This window comes from Stenella coeruleoalba, assembly GCF_951394435.1.
Source record: "Stenella coeruleoalba genome assembly, chromosome: 16".
NCBI lineage: Eukaryota > Metazoa > Chordata > Mammalia > Artiodactyla > Delphinidae > Stenella > Stenella coeruleoalba.
In genome coordinates, this window is record NC_137162.1 from 5,015,172 (window position 1) to 5,036,176 (window position 21,005).

Below are 21,005 nucleotides of genomic sequence, written 5' to 3' on the forward strand. Positions count from 1 at the left end.
CACGGGGAACATTTTCTGGTGAAAGAATTTGAAGAAATTGTTCAAAGCAGACTCTTGGGTGGCAGTTTCTCCCACCCTCCCTGGAGGGTTCCTGGGAGGGTGATGGACTCTGTAGAACAATCACTCGAGTCTGTCGATGGGAGCGTAATATTTAGGACGTTTAGAAGTCATCTTTGTAATACAATAAAGAGAAGGCAGCGCCAAGAGATTATTCATGCCCATTGACCAATGACGTGAAAGAAATGATGTGACCACATTAAAAAAAAAAAGAGGAGGAAATGAGGTTCCCTTTATGGAAACATTTTATAAACACTTTACTTTTCATCATTGGTCAAAATACCCCCAAATTATTATTGGTCAATCTACTTTTCTTAACCAAGACTCACCTCTGATATTCAGGTAGAGGGCATAGCTACATCCATGATAAACTGCTAGAAGGAGAAATATGAATGTCCGATGAGCTGATTACATTGTACCCTTCAGACAGTAATCTTTGTCACAGAGCTCTAAAACAAGAGAAAGGGATTAAAAGTCTCACTATCGCTTTTATTGCACAACGAGGTAAACTTCGTGTAGAAATGTCATCATCTCACTAATGAGCTTTGAGGATGAGCATCAGGATATGACCATTTAGCCAAAGTGCTGCCCTTTCCTTCTGCAGAATGAAAGCTCTCGAGTCAAGTTTTCAAGCAGTGATGAGACTCTTGCTGTGTGCCATTATGCCTTTCAATTAGTGACAGAATCCAACGAGCATTCAGGGAGTCAACAGAATGGCAGCAGTCTTTCAATGTTTTGACCCACGGACCGTTTTGCAAATTAAAACAATCTCCAAAGAAAACTCTGCATTTTAAAAATCCTTGAAAATGAGTATCATAAAGAAGAAAGGGAGGCTTCCCTGGTGTTTCAGTGGTTAAGAATCCGCCTGCCAACGCAGGGGACACGGGTTCGAGCCCTGGTCCAGGAAGATCCCACATGCTGCAGAGCAACTAAGCCCCGCGTGCCACAACTATTGAAGCCCGCGCACCTAGAGCCCGTGCTCCGCAACAAGAGAAGCCACCACAATGAGAAGCCTGTGCACCGCAACAGAGTAGCCCCCGCTCGCCGCAACTAGAGAAAGCCCACACGCAGCAATGAAGCCAAAAGTAAATTAAATTAATTAAAAAAAGAAAAAATATTCTCTAAAAGAGGAAAGAGTTACAACCTAAGCTCCTGATAATAAAATAAAATAATATGAAAAGAATTGTGCTCATATAACATTCAAGGTAGTGGTAAACATTCTTTCTTAAAAATATCTTCATAAACCATACGGTATCTTGCATGTGCCACATAGAACGGCCATTAATGCAACTAGGTAAGCGTTGGATAAATAGTTAGAAACTGAACATTCCAAGAATCTTAAATCTACCGTGTACATTAGACCTTCACAGGCAGTAGCAATTCACCTAGTTGGCTACCTGTAGGAACCAGGTAATTTGATCAAGGCGGGGGATGTATTTTTAACCTCCAACTGTCAGACTGGATTGAGAATAATGAAGCTTGACAAGACTCAAGTTGAAAAAGGGTTCATCACAATAGATCTGCTACAAGGTCTGAATCTTAACACAAAGGTAATATTGTACTATGATTGCCGAGTTAGCTAATCTGTGTGTTTTTCTATAAAACACGACACTACACAGAGAAAATGTGCACCCAGCCGACGCTAGAGTTATTGGCTTTGGAAATACATTATTCAGTAAACATTTACAGATGTATATATTTGAATAACATTATTTTAAAGAACATTTACTATTCTGTATCAAGTATAGTGCTAACCCCTGGGCATGCAAAGAGGGAGCCCTAGCCTGTTCTCAGAGAGGAAGGAAGGAAGCCATTGACTCAAACTGGCTGGGATCGCTCCAGTCACAGTAATATAACTAAGTGCTGTGAGGACCCAGAGGGGATTTGGGAAAATTCTCTCTTGTGCCTGAGGGTCAGGGAAAGCTTTGTAGAGGAGATGATGTTTGCTTTTACCTCTGAAGGAAGACTGAGAGTATGACAGAGTGGGGAGGAGAAATATTTGAGGCAGAAGGGACAAAGTGATCATATATATTTTTAATTGTATTAATATCTTTTATATTTATGCACGCTTACATATATCTGAATATATAATATAATATATAAACATATAAAACTTTATCCACCCTATATCTAGGGTACGCATTATTCCAAAATATACATACATGGGCCATGTATAAAAATTTAAAATATTCTAAAAAGAGAAGAATGTTTAGGTCACCTTCTCAGATCACAATGCAATAAAATTATAAATGTATGATTTATAAAAAATAATTTTTTTAAAAAAATTTTTAAAAAATAATTTTTTAAAAAATAATTTTTTTTTAAAAAATAAATTTTTTTTTTTTTTAAAAAAATAAATTTTTTTTTTAAAAAATAATTCAACCATTTTGGAAGTAAAACATTTCAGTCCTATAGTTAATACTTGAGACAAGAGGAAATCAGAATTGCAATTACAGAATGTTTATATAATAATGCCAATGGGAACTTTAAAGGTAAAATCCTTAGTTATCCTCTCATATGCTCTTTATTGTTAAATTTTAAAAAAATTAAATATGCTTATCATTCAACTAAAGAAGTGAAAGAGAAAAAAACCTGAGAAAAACATGATGAAGAAATTAATCAAGATAAAAAGATAAAATAATGAAACTGGAGTATATTTTTAAAAATGCAAAACATTGGCAGGTCCAAGCAATGTTTCTATAAAAAAACAACAAAATAGACAAGCCTCTTGAAAATCTAATCAAGAAAAATGGTTGACAACAAAAGCACACTGTTATGAGTGAGGAAACGATATAAGCACAATACAATCATTTCAAAGACAAAGAATAAGTAACTCTATGACAAGACATTTTAAAGTTTGAATGAAATGGATGATTTTTTAGGAAAACATAACTAAACCAACATCACTTTTAAAAGAAGTTGAGGGCTTCCCTGGTGGTGCAGTGGTTAAGAATCCGCCTGCCAATGCAGGGGACATGGGTTCGAGCCCTGGTCCAGGAAGTTCCCACATGCCGCAGAGCAGCTGAGCCCGTGCACCACAACTACTGAGCCTGCGCTCTAGAGCCCGAGAGCCAAAACTACTGAGCCCGCGTGCCTAGAGATCGTGCTCTGCAACAAAGAGAAGCCACCGCAATGAGAAGCCACGCACTGCAATGAAGAGTAGCCCCCGCTCGCTGCAACTAGAGAAAGCCCCTGTGCAGCAACGAAGACCCAATGCAGCCAAAAATAAATTAAAAATGTTTTTAAAAGTTGAAAACAAATAAGCCAAAAGTAATTTTAAAATCTACCAAGAAGCTATCACAAAATCAAAAACCCAAGTTCTGATGCAATTGAGCAGGTCTGTCCATCACATTTAAATCCACTGCGTTCTACCATGAATACTGGTGTCCCCCACTTACATAGCCACCCCACCTCTCTCTCTGTCTGTCTCCCTCTCTCTCTGTCTCTGTCTCTGCCTCTCTCTCTCTCCATCTTTTTCTCTCTTTCCTATGTCCATCTCCATCCCAGCATCCCCACTCCCTTTTGTCATAATTCTTCTCTCCTACAGTCTTCTCACAGCCCTGTGGGTCCCGTCCCACATACTTAGACAAATGAGTGACACTGTACATGTGCATCTTTGTTTCTTATTTGATAGAAATTAGTCTGCGTCCTTCTTTTTTAGATTCTAACTCTTGGTTTATTTTGCAATGAATGAATCACGGTATGGAAAAGAGATAGGAAAAGGTATGCAGTCATGTACATATGTGAGTGTGAGGGATGCCCTCATAATGCTTCATTTACTATTATTTCTTATGACAAGATTTGCTTTGATTCATCCAGATTCGCTTTATATGCAGATTCCCAGAAACACGTTCGCAGCTGAAAGCTGCTCCTATCTAAAGCCAGTTGCTCCCTGAGGACTCACTATCCTCCAGCCAAACTTGCTGTGCTTTGATGACCTCTTCTCCTTGGCATGTCAGGGGCCGGTGAGACCCGGCAGGGAGCACCGCTGGGGCATCCAGTGGTCCATGGACATGGGGATGGAGTCCCTGCGGCGAGGAGCTGCTGGGGTTGTTTGCACGTGGAGGCTGAGGGCAAGAGCTGTGAGTCCAGGTTGGATTAATTCCCAGGACAGAGACAGGCAGCAGGCAGCTCTGCCAGGTGGTCTTCCATGTGGTCCTGTAAATGAAGGCTGTACTTCTACCCTGCTTGTTATTTCTATTTCCCGGGGAAGAATTCCTCATCTCCAGCATATACTCCACTTTGGAGGATGCTGTTCAAGCCATTCATCCACTCACCTGCCCATCCATCATCCTGACCAAGCAACCATTAAGGGCAGAAGTCCAGGTGCTGAGGGGCTGGAAAGGCAGACCAGCCCGTGGCCCTGATGACAGGCGGACCACGCCCTGCAGGCTAAAAGCAGGCAACCTCGGGCACTCTCTCTTCTCGTAACAGGGCGATACACACTCTGGAGTAACCAAACCCTTTTTTCACTCAGAAATACTATCCTTAGTATCATGTTCAGCTTTCCTGGAGATGAGGTCTATTGATACCATCTGAGGACACAGCTTGCAGACTTGCTAGGAGTGTTGCTTTCATGATGGGCGACAGTGCACTTCACGATCAGGCAAGTCTCGGGGCTGTGAGGGACGGGGCCAGGCTGAGATCAGAGACTAGGGGATGCTGGGGAGCTCCTCCGCCTGTTGTGTGGTCCAGCTGGTGGATCAGTGTCAGTGCACCCAGGTTATGGAGTGAGTTCTTCCTCTGTGCTGAGCCCACCTGGGGACGGCCTTCCCTGCAGGATTCCAAACCACCTCCAAGGAGCAGGGACCACACCTCACAAAAGCTCGCCGTGTAATCAGAGAAAGGTGGGCCTGCCGGGGGCCCTGCAGAGGACCTTCAAAGGGCAAGCAGTAGTCAGTGCACACAAGCTCAACAGCGATGATGTGAATGGACCTGGCTGGAGTTGACCAGGTCGGCTGCCATCATAACAGCCAGGGATGCACTCCACCCATGGCTCTATTCAGCCTGCTCTGGGTATCCAGTTGTCATTTGGAAACAAGACCTCCTCCAGCAAGCAAGTTCTAGGATGAGCAGAGAGAAGGAACTAGAGGCTGGACCTTGAGTTAATTCATAAGATGAAAGGCTCTAGACCATGAAGCCCAGAGTGTTTCCCTGGACTCGTGGAGCAGACCACGGATCCACGAAAAATCTGAAACAGAAGACTCTCTGTCCAATGAATACTCCTCGGTAAGGCTCACGTTGACTCTCATGGCCAGGCAGGGCTCCATCCAGACATATTTTAGATTCTGAAATTCATTACTGAGGAGCTTAACATTTTCATATAAAAAGAAGTTCAGCCAGATAGGCACTTGGATGTTTCCAAAGTTGATATGCTCAGGAGAGAGCCATAGATTAAAGATTATGTGTTTTAGAGGTTTTTTGTTGTTGTTATTACTGCTTCTGCCATTGGTTTCTGCCGACTTCTTTTATCATTTCCATAAGTTTCTCATCACTTAGTGTGACGGTTTAACTCATTCAGCAACTATTAGTTGTGTATTTAATGTAGAAAGAGCCAGGAATGAGTAGCTAACGGGAGCCTAAGAAAGTTAACGTAACTGAAAACCAAGCCAACTTTCTATGGGGTGAGCCATGTGGCCAGGGGCAGGTTGGACAGAGGGCCAGGCTCAGTTTGAACTGGGTTTAGAAGGAAGTGATGGGCATGGCCTGATGGACACAAGAGAGGAAGGTGTGCCGGGTGAGGGGGGAGAGAATGAGTCAAGGTGTGAAGTAGGGCTGTGCAGACATGCAGACGATAGAGGGATGGGTGAGGCCCTGAGCCGGGATCCCGTCTTCCCATCCAGCCGTGACCGCCAGGGCCCTCTGCTGGCGGACTGTGTGCACTGCAGTTTGTCATGTGCAACACCTTGCAGGTTTCAGAGGCAGGCTGGCTCCGCCCCTTATAAAATCCGACGGTCTTGCCGCAAGCGGGTCCAGCACGGGGCTGGAGGGGCTCCAGCCTTTTCCTTTAGGTCGTCAGTCGGCATCTGTTATGTCCTGGTCACTGAAGCCTCCGGCCCCGACACTGGCTTGGCCCGCCTTGTTTTCCAGTACTCTGCTCCCTCCTGGTTGGGCAGGGGTTTCCCCCCTGAGGCTTCCCCCCACATTTACTCCCCGATTCATTGGGCCCAGAGCCTCTGTCGTATGTAGCCCACGTTTTCCCAAAGTGTGGAACCTGAGACAGTTTATTTGGGGACGTGAAACGTGCACACATAGGGGATGATGGAGCCGAACTCACCTGCCCACCTCAGGGCCGAGCCTCCGTAAGGCACAGTACACACACGGCGGAGCTTGACCACCTCTTCGCGCGGTTCCTGGGCGCTATCACACACCATGAGGACGCTGAGTCTCTTCTGCACTGGGAGCTGCTGCTGAGAGAAGGCCTCCTCCCGTGCCCCTGTGGCCGGGGTGGGTGGGATGGGGGGCAGGCCTTGGGAGGCGGCGGAGGGAGGTTGGAACCCGCACTGGGCCCCAGGTGGGTTTAGCACGTCTGCCTCACCTCCTACAAACAGCCGGGGGTGGGGTGGAGTGGGGAGTCCAGCTTGAAGCCAGTTCGATCCGGCCTGAAGTGCTGGGTCTCTGGTCAGCTTCCTCTCCTGTCAAGTGGATACAACCCTGTCTAACAAGGCAGAGGAAGTGTCTGGTGCAGCCAGAAATGTACAACAGATGACGTTTCTGTTTCAACAGCTATCTGTTAGCAGCAGTTTCTACAGCATCTTGCGTGTGATCGTGTGCACACGTGTGCATGCGTGTGCGCGCGCACACACACACACACACGCTCTCAAACACTTCAGGTCACGGGAGATGAGCCACTGCAGCGATTCCCAGGAGCTAAGCAGGGGTCTACTGAGTCTCCAGCTATTGCTCAAAGAACCTGCCTCTCCCCATCATCTTCACCTACAAAGGGAGAGGAGTGGGGATGGCCGAACGTTCCAGAACCACTCTCCTTACTCCATGCAGGGGGCACAAGCCCCCACGGGCTGCTCCCCAGGGCAGAGGTGTGCTAGGAGGAGCTGGGGCAGTGGGTCTCTCTGGAGCTCAGAAACATTAGCTCATGCCACATTCCTTGTGCTCTTATTTAAAAGAATTCATCTTCTTGAAGCATAGTTGATTTACCATGTTGCGTTCAATTCTGCTGTACAGCAAAGTGACTCGGTTACACATACGTACACATTCTTTTTCATATTCTTTTCCATTATGGTTTATCACAGGATATTGAATAGAGTTCCCGGTGCTCTGCAGTAGGACCTTGTTGTTTAGCCATTCTATATATGATAGTTTGCATCTGCTAATCCCAAACTCCCGATCCATCCCTCCCCCACCCTCCCTCTTCCGTGTGCTCTCCTGAGGCAGCACGGGGAACGTGTGCGCTGAGCGAAACACTACCTGGCATGTTGGCGTGGAAATGGGGACCTTCCTTTGATGGGAAAGACTTGGCCACATCCTAAGGGATAATTATGATCAACTGAGAGTCCGAAAAGCCCCCAGTAGTTCCCCACTATTTCATTAATGTGCAATACCAATGCGGTGGGGTGGAGTTATCAAGACCCTTTGGGAAATTCACTGACAGGAGACTCAGTGCTTTTGGGACACAGGGGGCTGGGCTCCATCAGCCCCCAGAGAATGCCGTTATTTACCAGCCTGGGTCAAGCACAGGGTAACGGGTGGTCCTGTAAGAGCCTCAGGCCATCCCAGACAACAGAAGACCTGCAGCCCACCCCCAGCATCCTCAAAGACAAGAGTGTTTCCTTGTATCCAAGTGTCTTCTTCCTCAAGAAAGAACACCACACGCACACGGCTGTGTGATGACAAGCCACTTTCAGCTACGCTGCCCCATTGCTTAATGCTCTATGTCAGGCAGAAATGAGAGCAGTGGAGGCAAGGCAGTTCTAAGAGGAAAATTGTTTCTTTAGTGCTACTGTGACCTGAAGAACAAGCGACCGCTCCCAGGGAAGCAAAATAATGATGGGTTAGCAGGCACTGTAAGCCGCTCAGCAGCAGTGGGCACTGCCCTTCCATCAGCCTCCTGTCCACGCCCATCCACAGTGGAGGCTGTCATCAGCTCGGGGACACTCCTGCCCTGACAAAGGCCAGTGAGGCGTGGGAACAGAGTCTCTGCCCGGATAGCCTAACTTAGGAATTCGATCCAGGTTGGAATCCCAGCTTTTCCCCAGCGAACTCTGAGACGTTGGCAAAGAATCCTCTCAGACACAGCTGCCTCCACCGTAAAATGGAGTTAATCGTGGTGCCTACTCCCCTAGGTGATGATTTCCAAAGTGAGAGTCAAGGACAGCTGCTATTCGCTGTGCCCAGCACTGACCGTACGTCATGTCACTTCACCCTCTCAGCCACACAGGAGGTAGGTGACCAGGGGGCATGCTTGCAGCTGGAAGTAACAAACGTCTGAGAGAGGAGCAGGCTAAACGCAAAGCAAGCAGAATGAAAGGAGTAATGAAGATGAGAGCAGAAATAAATGAAATATAGAGAGAAAACCAATAAAGACAATACCAAAACTACAAGTTGGTTCTTTGAAAAGAGATCAGCAAAACTGACAAAGCTTTAGTGAGATGGACCACGAATAAAAGAGAGATGACTCAAAGTACAAAAATCAGAAGGGAAAGGGGAGACATTGCTGGACCAACCTTGCAGAAACAAATATGCCGCTCAAAGAAGAAGCAAAGGCATCATTTCACATAGTTGCAGGTCCAGAGGCAGGGCCAGGCATGGGGGGGTGACGGCTTAGCAATGCCATCAGGGACCCAGTTCTCTCTGCTTCTCCACTCTGTTCACCAAACATTTCTATGTCCCCTGCCTTCCCAAGACATGGTAGGATTACACTACCCACGCCTCACCCGCTCTTGACTTGCTTTGGTGAATGAAACGTAAACAGAACGGCCTGGACCACTTCTGGGAGATGGGGTTGAGGCATGTTCTTTCCCCTGCTGTGATGATGTGCAAGCCAGTGCTGAAATGGAGCCTCCGTCTGCCTGGACGACTGCGGGACTACAGTAAGCAGGAACCCCTTCTGCTGTGGGCAGGTCACGTAGCATGAGTGAGAATGACGTGTGTGTTGCTTTAAGCCACTTAGGTTTCAGGATCGTCAGCGCATATGGCTGATACACGGTCTCCTGCACCAGCGCCACGCCGAGGTTGGTTTCCTTCATGATCACTAGAGAGCTATGCAATGGGGCCAAGGCGTCATCATCATGGACAGCGAAAGCTTTCCCTTTCACATCCATCAGGAGTGAGAGAACCTCCTCCCCAAGCATGAAAAATAAATCTCTTGCTATGGTCTGATTGGGTCAACGTAGGTTTCATGTCCAGCTCTGGATGAATAAAGGTTGCCAGGGGGATGTCCATGCGGACTGGCTGGCGCGATAGTCAGCTGAGGCATCCACCCCAGTCTCCGGTACGTGGATTCATATTATTATTCACATGACTAAGCATGACTGATGATCATGACATGAGGCTTAGGTTATTAACTTGCTCAAGGTCAACAGCAAGCACGCAGCAGAGCTAGACTCGTGCTCTGCTGTCAGGTTCCAGAGCCCCCCGAGGGGAAGGAAGAACTTTACCTGCTCATTCATTGCTTTATCCCCAGCAACTAGAAAACCAGACATGTGTTGAATGAATGAATAAGCTACGCTCCGTCTACCCCATGGGGTGTTGAGAGGACTGAACGGGACGTTTGTGCTCTAGGGTCCACCGGATGCCTGGCTGGGCTTGGACCAGGCCTGTGGGGAGTCACGGCCACATGTCACTCAACCATCTCATGTGTCAATTCCTCCTCCATAAAATGGGAAGAGAAATCTGTTATTCCTCTTACCTACTTACAAGGCAGTTTTGAGGATCTGATGAACTAATAAAATGAAAGTACATGAAAGTACTTTGGAGAACAAAGAAGCTAATAACAAAAATTATTATTATTATTTTATCTTCTATCCAATAACAATTCATCAACGTGATCATTTCTTGACCCACTACTAACTGTCCCCAGGAAGCTGACAGCAGGAATTAAAGTTTGGTGAAGATTTTTCTACTTGCCATTTCCCCAAACTCAGGATGGCATTTCCCATCCCGCCAGAGATGTCTGGAGCAAGTGACGGGAAAGGGTGAGTTTTAACCTTGCCAGAGAGGGGCGAGCCGGGGCACCTCGTGGGCGTTGACTGAGACTTGCTGGGTTTTTTTTTTTTCTTTCTTTGGCTGCTCATTCTATGAGTCTGTGAAATTCATGGCAGGTTCCCCAGTGAGTGCACATTAGGTAGCGGTGCAGGGCAGTTAACCCCCTGAGGCCACCCTAAACCAGCGGGAACCCGAGTCTAAATGCCCCCACGAACTCACTCTTAGGTCAGGTGTGCCTAAGGGCTGGGGCGTGAGGATAAGGCAAATCGTTGGCCACCAAGGGGGCAAGATGACTGTGAATGCTGGTCTTATACAGAGCAGAACGAGGTCAAGGAGGGTTCACCGATTTGGCAAACTTCTACAGTTGACCTGAGCTCCGGCTCTAGAGCATGTGGGAGGCTCCTCCCTGCAGCCAATCTGCCCCTTCCCCTGCGGAAAAAGCAAATGGCTTTTGAAGGAATGGTACAAGGGACAAAGGCACACAATGGAAACTGGGTAGCCAGCCATTCTCCATCTGCAGCAGGAGCTGAGGACTTGGAGTGGGTCCCGTGGGTGCTGCCCCGAGTGGAGAGGAGGGATATCCAGGGGGAGAAGGGGTGGTGGCTGGCAAGAAGGAAGCAATGATCCTGGAAGCAGGAGGGATGTCCAAGTCCTTCCTCAGAGGCATCACCCCTTCTCTGCCTTCACATGTGCCTTAATCACACAGCGGGAACTAGTGGGGAGAGCACAGCCTTCTGAGCTCCTCCATCCCCACCGGGAAGAGTCTCCGATAGCCAGATGGCCTCTGTGGCCTTCAGGGAGGCTGACAGAACCCTGGGAACAAAGAGCTGAGACCTAGAAGGAGGAAAGACTTCCAAAAATGGGGAGAAAGACACCTAGAAATGCATGGACACACAAACATTTGGGGATAGGAAGGAGTGAGCTCTCCCAGAGGGTTCTAGAGGGAACTGGGAATATGGGAGAAGAGAGTGCAGGGGCACAGGTGCATTTGTGTTGAGGATAAAGGGTGACAGAGATGGGGAGAGGGTATTTTGAAGCTGCTTTGTGGGGCTTTTCAAAAACATGCCTGCTGGGCTTCCCTGGTGGCGCAGTGGTTGAGAGTCCGCCTGCCGATGCAGGGGACACGGGTTCGTGCCCCGGTCCGGGAAGATCCCACATGCCGCAGAGGGGCTGGGCCCGTGAGCCATGGCCGCTAAGCCTGCGCATCCGGAGCCTGTGCTCCGCAGCGGGAGAGGCCACGACAGTGAGAGGCCCGCATACCGCGATGAAGAGTGGCCCCTGCTCGCCACAACTAGAGAAAGCCCTCGCGCAGAATCGAAGACCCAACACAGCCATAAATAAAAAAAAAAAAAAAAAAAAAAAAAAAAAAACAAAACCAAAAACCAACATGCCTGCCGCTCCTCCCCTTCCATGAAACTCAGTGGATTTCTGCAAGACCATTGGCTTCAATTCTATATTTCTATCCAAATGATGTTTCTTTGAATTGACTTTTCCCAACGACTGAGTCACCCAAGGTCCTGGCCACAGTGTGAAGACCAGCCCTGGACGGGGCCCCTTCTGCGAGCAAAGGTAAGCACTGTCCAGCCTGATGAAGAATGGTCCACACCTGCACTTAGCCATCTTCTCTTTCTTTCAATGTGGTTATCTGTGACAGGTGATGTGAAATGACTGCTACCCAAATTATTGGCAGGATAATAACTTTGAGTAATTAACACACACACAATTTGGTAAAGTACTGTAGCATGAAGAGTCATCGGGAACTGCAGGTCTGGCTCGTAATAGCATCCTTGTTAGAAAACTAACCGCAGCCCCATGGGCTACTTTGTCATACTTGTAGAGAGAAAAACAAAGTGCTCAATAAAGCAGCCCGATCTGCTGCTGGCTTTTAGTACTGAGTTATGCTTAACACCAGTTGGGGGAGGCTTGGAGCCTCAAAAAAAATCAAAGACTCGCCAATGAAACTGCCCATTTCTAATCCAAAGTGAGTTCTAAAAATGTCACCATATAGAAGACCAGCTGTGTGACGCTGGTGAATCGTATGACCATTCTGCGCCTTAGACCAGTGCCTTGTGCTTACTGGCTTCACATTACACGTTCTGATGAGTGCGGAATCTTAAAACTGAGGATTCTGAGCCATATAAGCTCTAAGGGTCTCTCCTAACAACATTCTGGGACTTGTTTTCTCCATTTCTAAAACGTAAGTCTGTGCCAGTCGAGGACGCCCCATGCAGCCAGAAGGATGACTGTGGTGAATTCGTCCTCCCTGGCACCATGGGTTCTGAAAATTCGAGGCTGCCTTGCAGAGAAGGCAGGGGCTCTGGATGCCCCGTTTCCTCTCTGCTGGCACATCGCTGACCCCGAACTGCTGGGAGCTGGGCCTGGAATGATTCTCATATCACTGAACCTTCTCCCTGATTTATTTCATTAGGCTTGTCTCAGCAAGGGGGAACCAAGGCACCCGGGACTGTACAGTTCCGTTCTTCAATCTTTGCATTTAATTCCCAGCATTCCTGCCTTTGGGGAGGCATTATCCAAGGGATGATCAAAGGAAGAAAGGCTGCAGCCACAGGCCCCATCTTCTGCCCACTTTGCCTTCAAGCTGCCAACGGAGCCTCCTTTGAAGGCCATCAAACCAGAGGAAGCAGCCGGCTCTTTACCCCAAGGCTAAAATATCAACAATGTGGTCTTTCTTTCTATCGAAGAACCCTCATGTCACTAATGTTTCTGAAAAACTGAGAGGTGAGTCTGATGTTGCTTTTCTGTTGTGATAGCTTTGCCCTCCAAAGTTTACTTTTCATGTGAAAACACTTCAGCAAGGCAGTGAAAGCCCACGACGCTGTCTGTGTTCCCTGCAGAGAAATCAAAAATAGGTAGCTTAAAAATAACCCTGCCTTTTCCAGGTAGCTCCTCACTCCATATTAAGTGCCCTTCTCGCCAACGCAAGTGTTCGTGATGCTAAATTAACGGTTACCAAGGACTTTAAAATAGTATAATGTATGCTAATTCAGAAATATTCCCGTTCCCAAAGTGATTATTTTTACCTCCCAAATTGCTGCACTTTTGCATCAGCAGCTGAGGAGTCAGGGCGCTGTGATCAAGCATCTTTCTGAGTGGCTTCTGGGTCCCTGGTCATTTCAAACGTGTGGTTTCCACGGAGGCACACAGCTTGTGTACAGTGTGCTCTGGATATGATCTGTCATGATCATGGAGGAAGGAGGGTGCCCCCAGCACTGCCCGGCGCTGAGTGTCATCCCGCAAGGCAAGGGCAGCACAGGAAAAGCCATTTGCTCCTGCCCAGGCCAGCATCGTGGGAATGGAAGGTCTCAGGCTTGCTTGTTGGCCCCTCCTGGGGGTGCCCATTTCTCCCTGCTCACCCCCGAAAAAGACCATCATGGACTCTGATGGTGAGGACACAAGCGCAAAGCCCACTGCTACTTTGGGGGGGGGGTGGGCTTTTTGCTTTCACTGAGATGTGGCCATGGTGAGGATTCGTCTGATGGAGTAAAGTTTAGGAGACCCTGTGGCCATACCTTCCATTTCCCTCCAGTCCTTTGAGGGAGAGTCCCACCTGCTCCCTACCTGGGGGGACACTGCTCATCTCTCCCTTCTATGGCATTTGGCTGTGACAACCATGGTTCCCCCATCCTCTTCCCCAGCGCCGATGCCTACCCTGCTTTGTCCCAATAATGGCCAAAGACTGAACTGTTCAGGAAAGAAGGGAAGGGGAAAGAAAAGAAGCTTTATTGTTTGAAGCGTGAAATCCCTGAGAAAGTCCTAATGGCAGCAATCAGATGCCCCTGGAATCACCTGTGATGAGATGCAAGCCCACTGGTGAGCTACGGAGGGAACGGGGGAGTCCCCCAGGAAGCAAGATGGTGCTGCTGCCTCGTTCGTTTGTGACTCCACCACAAGGCTTATCAAAGCCAAAGAGGACGGGGGAGGGATAAATTAGGAGGTGGGGATTAACAGATACACAGTACTATATATAAAATAGATAACCAGCAAGGACCTACTACATAGCACAGGGAACTCTGCTCAATATCTTATAATAACCTATAATGGAAGAGAATGTTAAAAAAGAACATATATATTTATATGTCTGTATAACTGAATCACTTCGCTGTACACCTGAAACTCACACAACATTATAAATCAACTATCCTCCAATAGAAAACTTTTTAAAAAGTCAAGGATAAACGGACTCCATGCTCCACATCCTCCATCATGTTCCATCCTGATCTATCATGGTCCATGATGTTCCATCCTGGTCCATCATGCTCCATCCTGGTCTATCATGGTCCATCATGCTCCATCCTGGTCCATCATGTTCCATCCTGGTCTATCATGTTCCATCATGTTCCATCCTGATCTATCATGGTCCATGATGTTCCATCCTGGTCTATCATGTTCCATCCTGGTCTATCATGGTCCATCATGCTCCATCCTGGTCCATCATGGTCCATCCTGGTCCATCATGTTCCACCATGCTCCATCATGCTCCAATACGGTTTCTGTGGCTTCATTTAGCAGAGGACATGACATGGAGCCTGTGTGGATCCTCCCACCCTCAACACGGGCCCTGGGGTACATAGGACAAAGCCCAGGGCGCTCACAATAGCTTGGGAGCATAGGAAGCCCCCATCTGGATGCTGCCCAGTTCCTTGGCCTTCCTCAGCCTGCTCCTTCACACTGGACCCGCTCTGCTGGCTTTCTGGAAGTTCTTTCACAGGGTGGGGCTCCCCCTCATGTCTGGGAGGAGCACACACTGCTTCTTCCCGCCCCTGACCCTCCTCCAAGTCTGCCCAATTCTGCTCATTCTCCAGACGTCCCCAAAAGTTTGTGTGAAAGGCCCCTCTGCTCTGCTCTGCCCTGCCCAGCGCTCACCACGTGTCCTTCAGCAAACCAAATCCTACTTGGCTGTTGGCTCATTCATTCCCTCACCAGATGCTGAGATCCATGAGGACAGGACTGGGTGTCTCTCCTTCCCCGTTGTGCAGTGTACCTGGCATGTAGCTGTAGACACACGCCCAAGATTTTATAAAATGGCACAACCAGTTAAGAGAAAGAACAAAGAACAGATGAAATTCAGCACCCACCAATAGTGAAAATAAACGGGAATTATAAGCAACAGCTGAACAGGTGGCAATAGGTGTACAAAACTAAAGGAGACCAGGGAGGCAAGGAAATGATGCTGTGAAGCTAGAAGAAGGAATGGGATTACTTCCCAGTGGTGGGAAAGGCACCACAATTGCTAGAGGATTGTAGGACAAATTTTGGAATCTTCAAATCTTACAAAGGTCGACAAGAGAAGAAAAGAGCAAGGGAGCACGGCTGCTGCGTGAGGCCATTTCCAGAGACAATATTAGAGCAGGAGGTGCTGGTGCGACCGGCCGCCCAGGGAGAGGATGCAACTTGACTCGGAGGGGAGCCCAGGCCGAGACTGGATGGACTGAGATGAAGGGCAGCCCACACCCCTGCTGGGTCACGTGGGAGGGTCGCAGCCACAGCCTCACCATAGCTTAGCAGAGAAAATAATTCTGTTCTGAGTTTAAACAGAGAAATTCTTGGCCATGCAAAGTAGCCTCTTACACATGAAACAGTAATGGAGGATGGAAGACAGCCAAAGGGGGAGAGAGGGAGACAGACAGACAGACAGAGACAGGGAGATAAAGACAGAGAGAGAGGGAGACAGAGATAGGGAGACAGAGATAGAGACAGACACAGACAGACAGACACAGAGAGAAACAAAGACAGAGAGAGGCAGACAGAGACATACACAGAGAGGTGGAAAGAGAAAGACAGACACGAAAAACAGGGACAGAGAGGGAAGGAGACAGAGAGAGATAGAGAAAGACAGAGAAGAAAGATATACAGAGATGGAGACAGAGAGAGTCAGAGAGACAGGACGCTCAGCCAGCCCCAGCGCCAGATCCATGGAGGAAACCATTTGGACATTCCAGCTCCAGGAAAACAAATACCAGCATGGGCAGTTCGTACTGTCAGCATGTGACCGAGGAAGAAACCCGTGCACGGCAGGGCCGAGTGGCTGTCTGGGGGCTCCGGATTCTGGACTTCTACCCGGTAGCTTTCCTCTGAAGCCTCTACCACTTCACTGAAGGAGGTTTGCTGCCCCTTGTCTTCTGCATGAATTATCTTGTTTTGAACCTCTTGTGACACTCTTGGATCGTGGTTCTCCACAGAAACAGAGCCAATAGGAGATACACATACATAAGGAGAGAGACGTATTTTAAGGAATTGGCTCACGTGCTTGTGGGGTCTGGCACGTCCAAAAATTTGTAGGGAAGGATGGAAATGCAGGCGGGGTTGATGCTGCCCTCTTGAGGCAGAATTTCTTCTTCTCTGGGAATCCTCAGGTCTTGCTCTGAAGGACTTCGACGGATTAGACGAGGCCCACCCGTTACAGAGGGTCACCTCCTCTACTTTAAGTCAGCTGATGGTCGATGTTCACCACACCTACCAGCAACACCTAGATTGACGTTTGACTTACCGGGCGCTAGAGCCTAGCTGAGTTGACCCATAAGACGAACTAACCATTGTAGGCCTTTTGTCCAGGGCTGACACAGTATCATCAACTCAGTTATAACAAATGAGTTGTTATTATAACAACTCAGTATTATCAAAATGAACTCTGCTGTGCCCCCCGTCCCACACAGCTCTTTTTCGCCTCCCCTCACAAGCTTGGGCCACTCACTGCATGCAGGTCTTCACAGGACCTGTGAAGGGTTATTGGCTCACTACGTTTCCTGTTACCATCATCACCAACTAAACAGTAGAGTTTAAATAATTCAGAAAAGGCAGATTGGAAAAAAAAAAAAAAGTAAAAGTCCCCAAATAGACTTTAACAAGTAAGTAAAATACTAAAAAGTAATTAGAACTAAAAAGCAAAAGCCCAAATCCATTACACCAACAAAGACTTTGGTGAACATGTAACATAAAGTCCAATGCCATAAAAAAAAATCCAGAGCTGAAGATAACAAAATCTGTAAGGAATTGAAAGAGATCAAATCTTTACGTGAGAGACTAATCTTAACATTGATTAAAAAATAATTTTTTAAAATATAATACTAGGAAGCAATCTTCAAGCACCAAGGGTTGTTTTTCAATAAGAAAAAATTTTTACACTTATAAGACATAGTTTATATACTATCTTCTTTTAATAAAGATTTGGGGAAAGCACATGTTAAACTGAATAGTTAAAGATGGATTTGTAATACACAAAGAGGAAGTATTGTGAAAGACGAAAGAATAAAACCAAATTTAACTGAATGCGTGAGAGCTAAATTTGGCTTTGAGCTTCCTGGCCATCAAAGCAAAAATAGACAATAAGACCCTCACCATTCCTGTTTTAAAGCAAGTATTCTCAACGAGGCAATATCACCCGAAGGTGATGAAAATTGGTTCTTGGGGAACAAAACAATAATCTTACTTTGTCAATGTAAAAAGCAGAGATAGTCATAAAGTATGTAAATAGATGTATGGTATATCCCTACTGTTAAAACTTCTTGAGAGAATGATTAGGAAAAAAAATGTCTAAAAAGACCCCTGGGACGCAATTATGAAAAAAGGTTGAGAAACACTGTTTCTGAGTAAAAGGAATACATTAGTGCAGCTAGAGAGGTAAGCTGTCCTCTCGAACCTCCTTCTAGAAGGAATGTCTCCAGAAGACACTTGATGACACAGAGGTCAGTTTCCCCTTGACTATAGTTTTGTAGCCCATGTTGATTTAAAAGGTAAAAAAAAAAAAAAAAATTGTGTCTGCCTAGCTTGAGAAGTTCACTTTTTGTAAATATACTTTCATATTTATATTAGGAGATTTCTGTAACACCTGTAAAAAGTGTCCACTTTTCCCTTCCTAACTGTTGTGTTTGCCACGTACCTGGCAGCTCTGGAGGCCAGCGTGGAATTTCCGGCGGCTGGGGGGATGGGGACATGGTGTGGGGGGGGCAGGGGGCGGGGGGGACCCGGACGGAGTGTGCAGTCCAGAGATCATCCCGTGAGACTTCCTGGCGGATGTGGCGGTGCAGGGCGAGAACTAGAACCCAGATGCTGTTCTAGAATAAAAACAACCGTTGCCATGGGGCCAGGAACTATTTTTATAAATTTCGGCTAGAGCTTCCGCGAGAAGTGAAATACTGACTCTCCAAATATCACCCGCGGCCAAAGGCTGGCCCCTCCCAGGTGGGTGTGCCCCTGCAATTATCTTAGGATGGTGGATAATATCTGGTTTCTAACATACTCAATGGAGCATGAATATTCATGTTGGTCAAAGAGTAAAAATTCAAGAAGAAAACCATTCCATATTCACGTGTGTCTAAAATTCCCTGCGGGGGAGGGGGAACTGGATATTTACAAGTTCGAATAAACTGGGGACCAGCCATGGAGCCAGCGAAGGATCCCCCAAGCCTCCTGGGGATTCCGCAGCAGCCTCCTTCGAGGCCTGGTTAGAAGGGGCAGAGTCACACCCTTGTGTTTAACCAGGGACACATTTGGATGGAAAGCAGGACCCCAGCGCCTTCTTTGTTTCTTGCCGCCTAAGATTTAGAGAAAGCTGGGAAGTCTGATGCCCCTCAAGTGCAGTGACACACCCCAGTAAACAAAGCCCTCTCTCAAATTAGCAGCTGAAAAGGCTAAAAGGGGATGTAAGTAAAGTGCAGCCAGAGGGCCCCGGGGTTGGGCTGAGGGGAGAGAGCTCCAGCCTTCGCTGGGCTCAGGTCTGCTCTGTCTGTAAGGACGCGCAGAGACGCATGCAGAGGCGTGTGGGTGCTGTCTATCTGGCCTCCAAGTCAGAGATAATTAAACACAGATGATTAAGACCGGCGTTTGAGGAGGATGTACATACAGATAAACAGGCATCACAAAGCTCTTTAAGAAAGCAAAATGGAAAACAGCGGCTTTTAGGTTTTACATCAAGGGATAAAAACATAGTATGCAGACACTGCGAGTCGTTTTAAATGACATTTTATTTTTCGTTGTCATGGATTAACTTTCGAGCCTACTAGAAGAATATCATGATTATAGTGAATAAAAAAATATAGATGGTAGAATAAAAATATTAGGTTATACTAAGTTAGTTTTTTTTTTTTTAAAACATCCTCCACAATGATTTTTAGGACTTGAGCTTTGGGGAAAAAAACCAAGAAAACTTAATTTGGGTTTTTTTTACACTTCCCTCAGTTAAACGTTAAGAACACATATCGGGAACCATTTGCGGACACGTATTACAATAAACAGAAGGACCACAAAAATTAAAACAAGTTCTAAAGACCCTCATATATACAAACTTCTGTACAGAATGAGCACAAGAAGAATTCACCCAGTTAAAACCATCTCCTGTGGTCTACGTATTGTTTTTCGAAAAAGAGAGAAAATTGATCTGCCTATACTCATTTATTTTTCCACTTGATCCCAGTATTTTAAATGGTGTCTCCACTCCATAAATTAGTAACTGTTCAGTAGCGGAGAAATATCCTATTTTAAAGTATACCAAAGGAAATCAGGGACTTCCCTGAAAGGGCTGACCTTAGTTGCCTGATGTAAGTTGAAGGGACACTCAACCAACAAAAAGTCACACCACCAGGTGCAGCCAGGAGGGTCTGAGAAAACATCCTGCAAGAGTCAGCCGGCGTTTGGCCTCGAGAGATGAGGGTTCCTAAGCTGTTATTACACAGTTCTGCAGTGAAGGCCTAAGCTCTCTTACTGCGCTCCACTCAGGTCAACCGGCCTCTCTGCTAATGTGTCATTTGGCACAAAAAGAAAGGACTTCTGGGCAAGACTTAGGCTTTCTCAAGACGGACACACTCAGAAGCCTCCGACTTTGATAAACATAAAAGCACGTCCCAGGCCCGTATCCACCTCGCTCCCCAGTGCTAAAGCCCTCGCTCAGTGGCTGGAGACGAACGCCTGTTAAGGAAAAGCAATTGCACTAAACATCAGACATCACAGGCCCAATGAGGTAAACGCCAGACGTGGGAGAAGATGCGGAGGGAGAGGAAGGATACCAGCTGGCTCTCCGGCGGGCGCTGCGCGTTCACTGCACGATCCCGGAGTCCACTGAGGTCTGCTTGCGCGTCGTCTTGGGAGGCGGCGGCGGCGGGGTCTTGCTGGGCAGCGGAGGCGGGAGATGCTGGAAGACAGAAAACGGGGGAGACTCCAGGGGGGTCTGAGCCGGCAGGGGGGGCGCGGTGAGGGCAAGTCGACCTGCAGCCCTGGGCGGGAACTGCCCTCTCCTCGTGACTCGGGGCAGGAAGGTCGGCCACGCTCAGGACCGCGTGGCTGTGGCCCCGGCCACTATTTCACATGTAGCACGTCACACGTCCGACCAGCCCCTGAGACGCGTAACCGCTGCTCTTTGGGTGGTGGTTTTAAATCCACGTGCTGTTGACCGAAGGGCCCCTGGAAATGGACCGGGTTCATAAGTGAGCAGCTGAAATGGTTAAGGGCAAGTGAATGTGGGCAAAGCGGGACCCAGGGCCAGCCAGGCAGCCTGTGGCCATGTCACAGCTGAGCCTCCTGGGGTGAGGACCACCCAGAGGCCCCTCCTCATGACCCCTGAAGATGCCCCGAAATGGTTCAGGGACGAAGTCCTTGGAGATGCTCTCCATGGGTGGGTGGCTGCGAGGCCTGCTTTGCTCTCAGAAATGGCAAGACCACACGAGAGAGGGTCAGCAGGTGGGCCATGGTGGCACCTGCGGCCACCAGCCAGGTGACCCGTTGACAAGGTCGTTTCTCATCCACAGTCGCTTCCCAAACTGTAAACAGAGGAGGAT

At 47.6% G+C, this 21,005-nt stretch overlaps 1 protein-coding gene across 2 annotated transcripts in view; it reads right to left on the reverse strand.

Moving 5' to 3' along the window:
• Positions 1-19,180: 19,180 nt before the first annotated feature.
• Positions 19,181-21,005, reverse strand: part of DOCK1 (dedicator of cytokinesis 1) — a 527,155-nt gene continuing 525,330 nt past the window's right edge. For both annotated transcript variants that reach the window (XM_079899863.1, XM_079899862.1), the window contains exon 52: positions 19,181-20,362. In XM_079899863.1, coding sequence (XP_079755989.1) covers positions 20,267-20,362 — 96 coding nt within the window. In that variant the 3' untranslated portion in view covers positions 19,181-20,266. The remainder of the gene's footprint in view (positions 20,363-21,005) is intronic.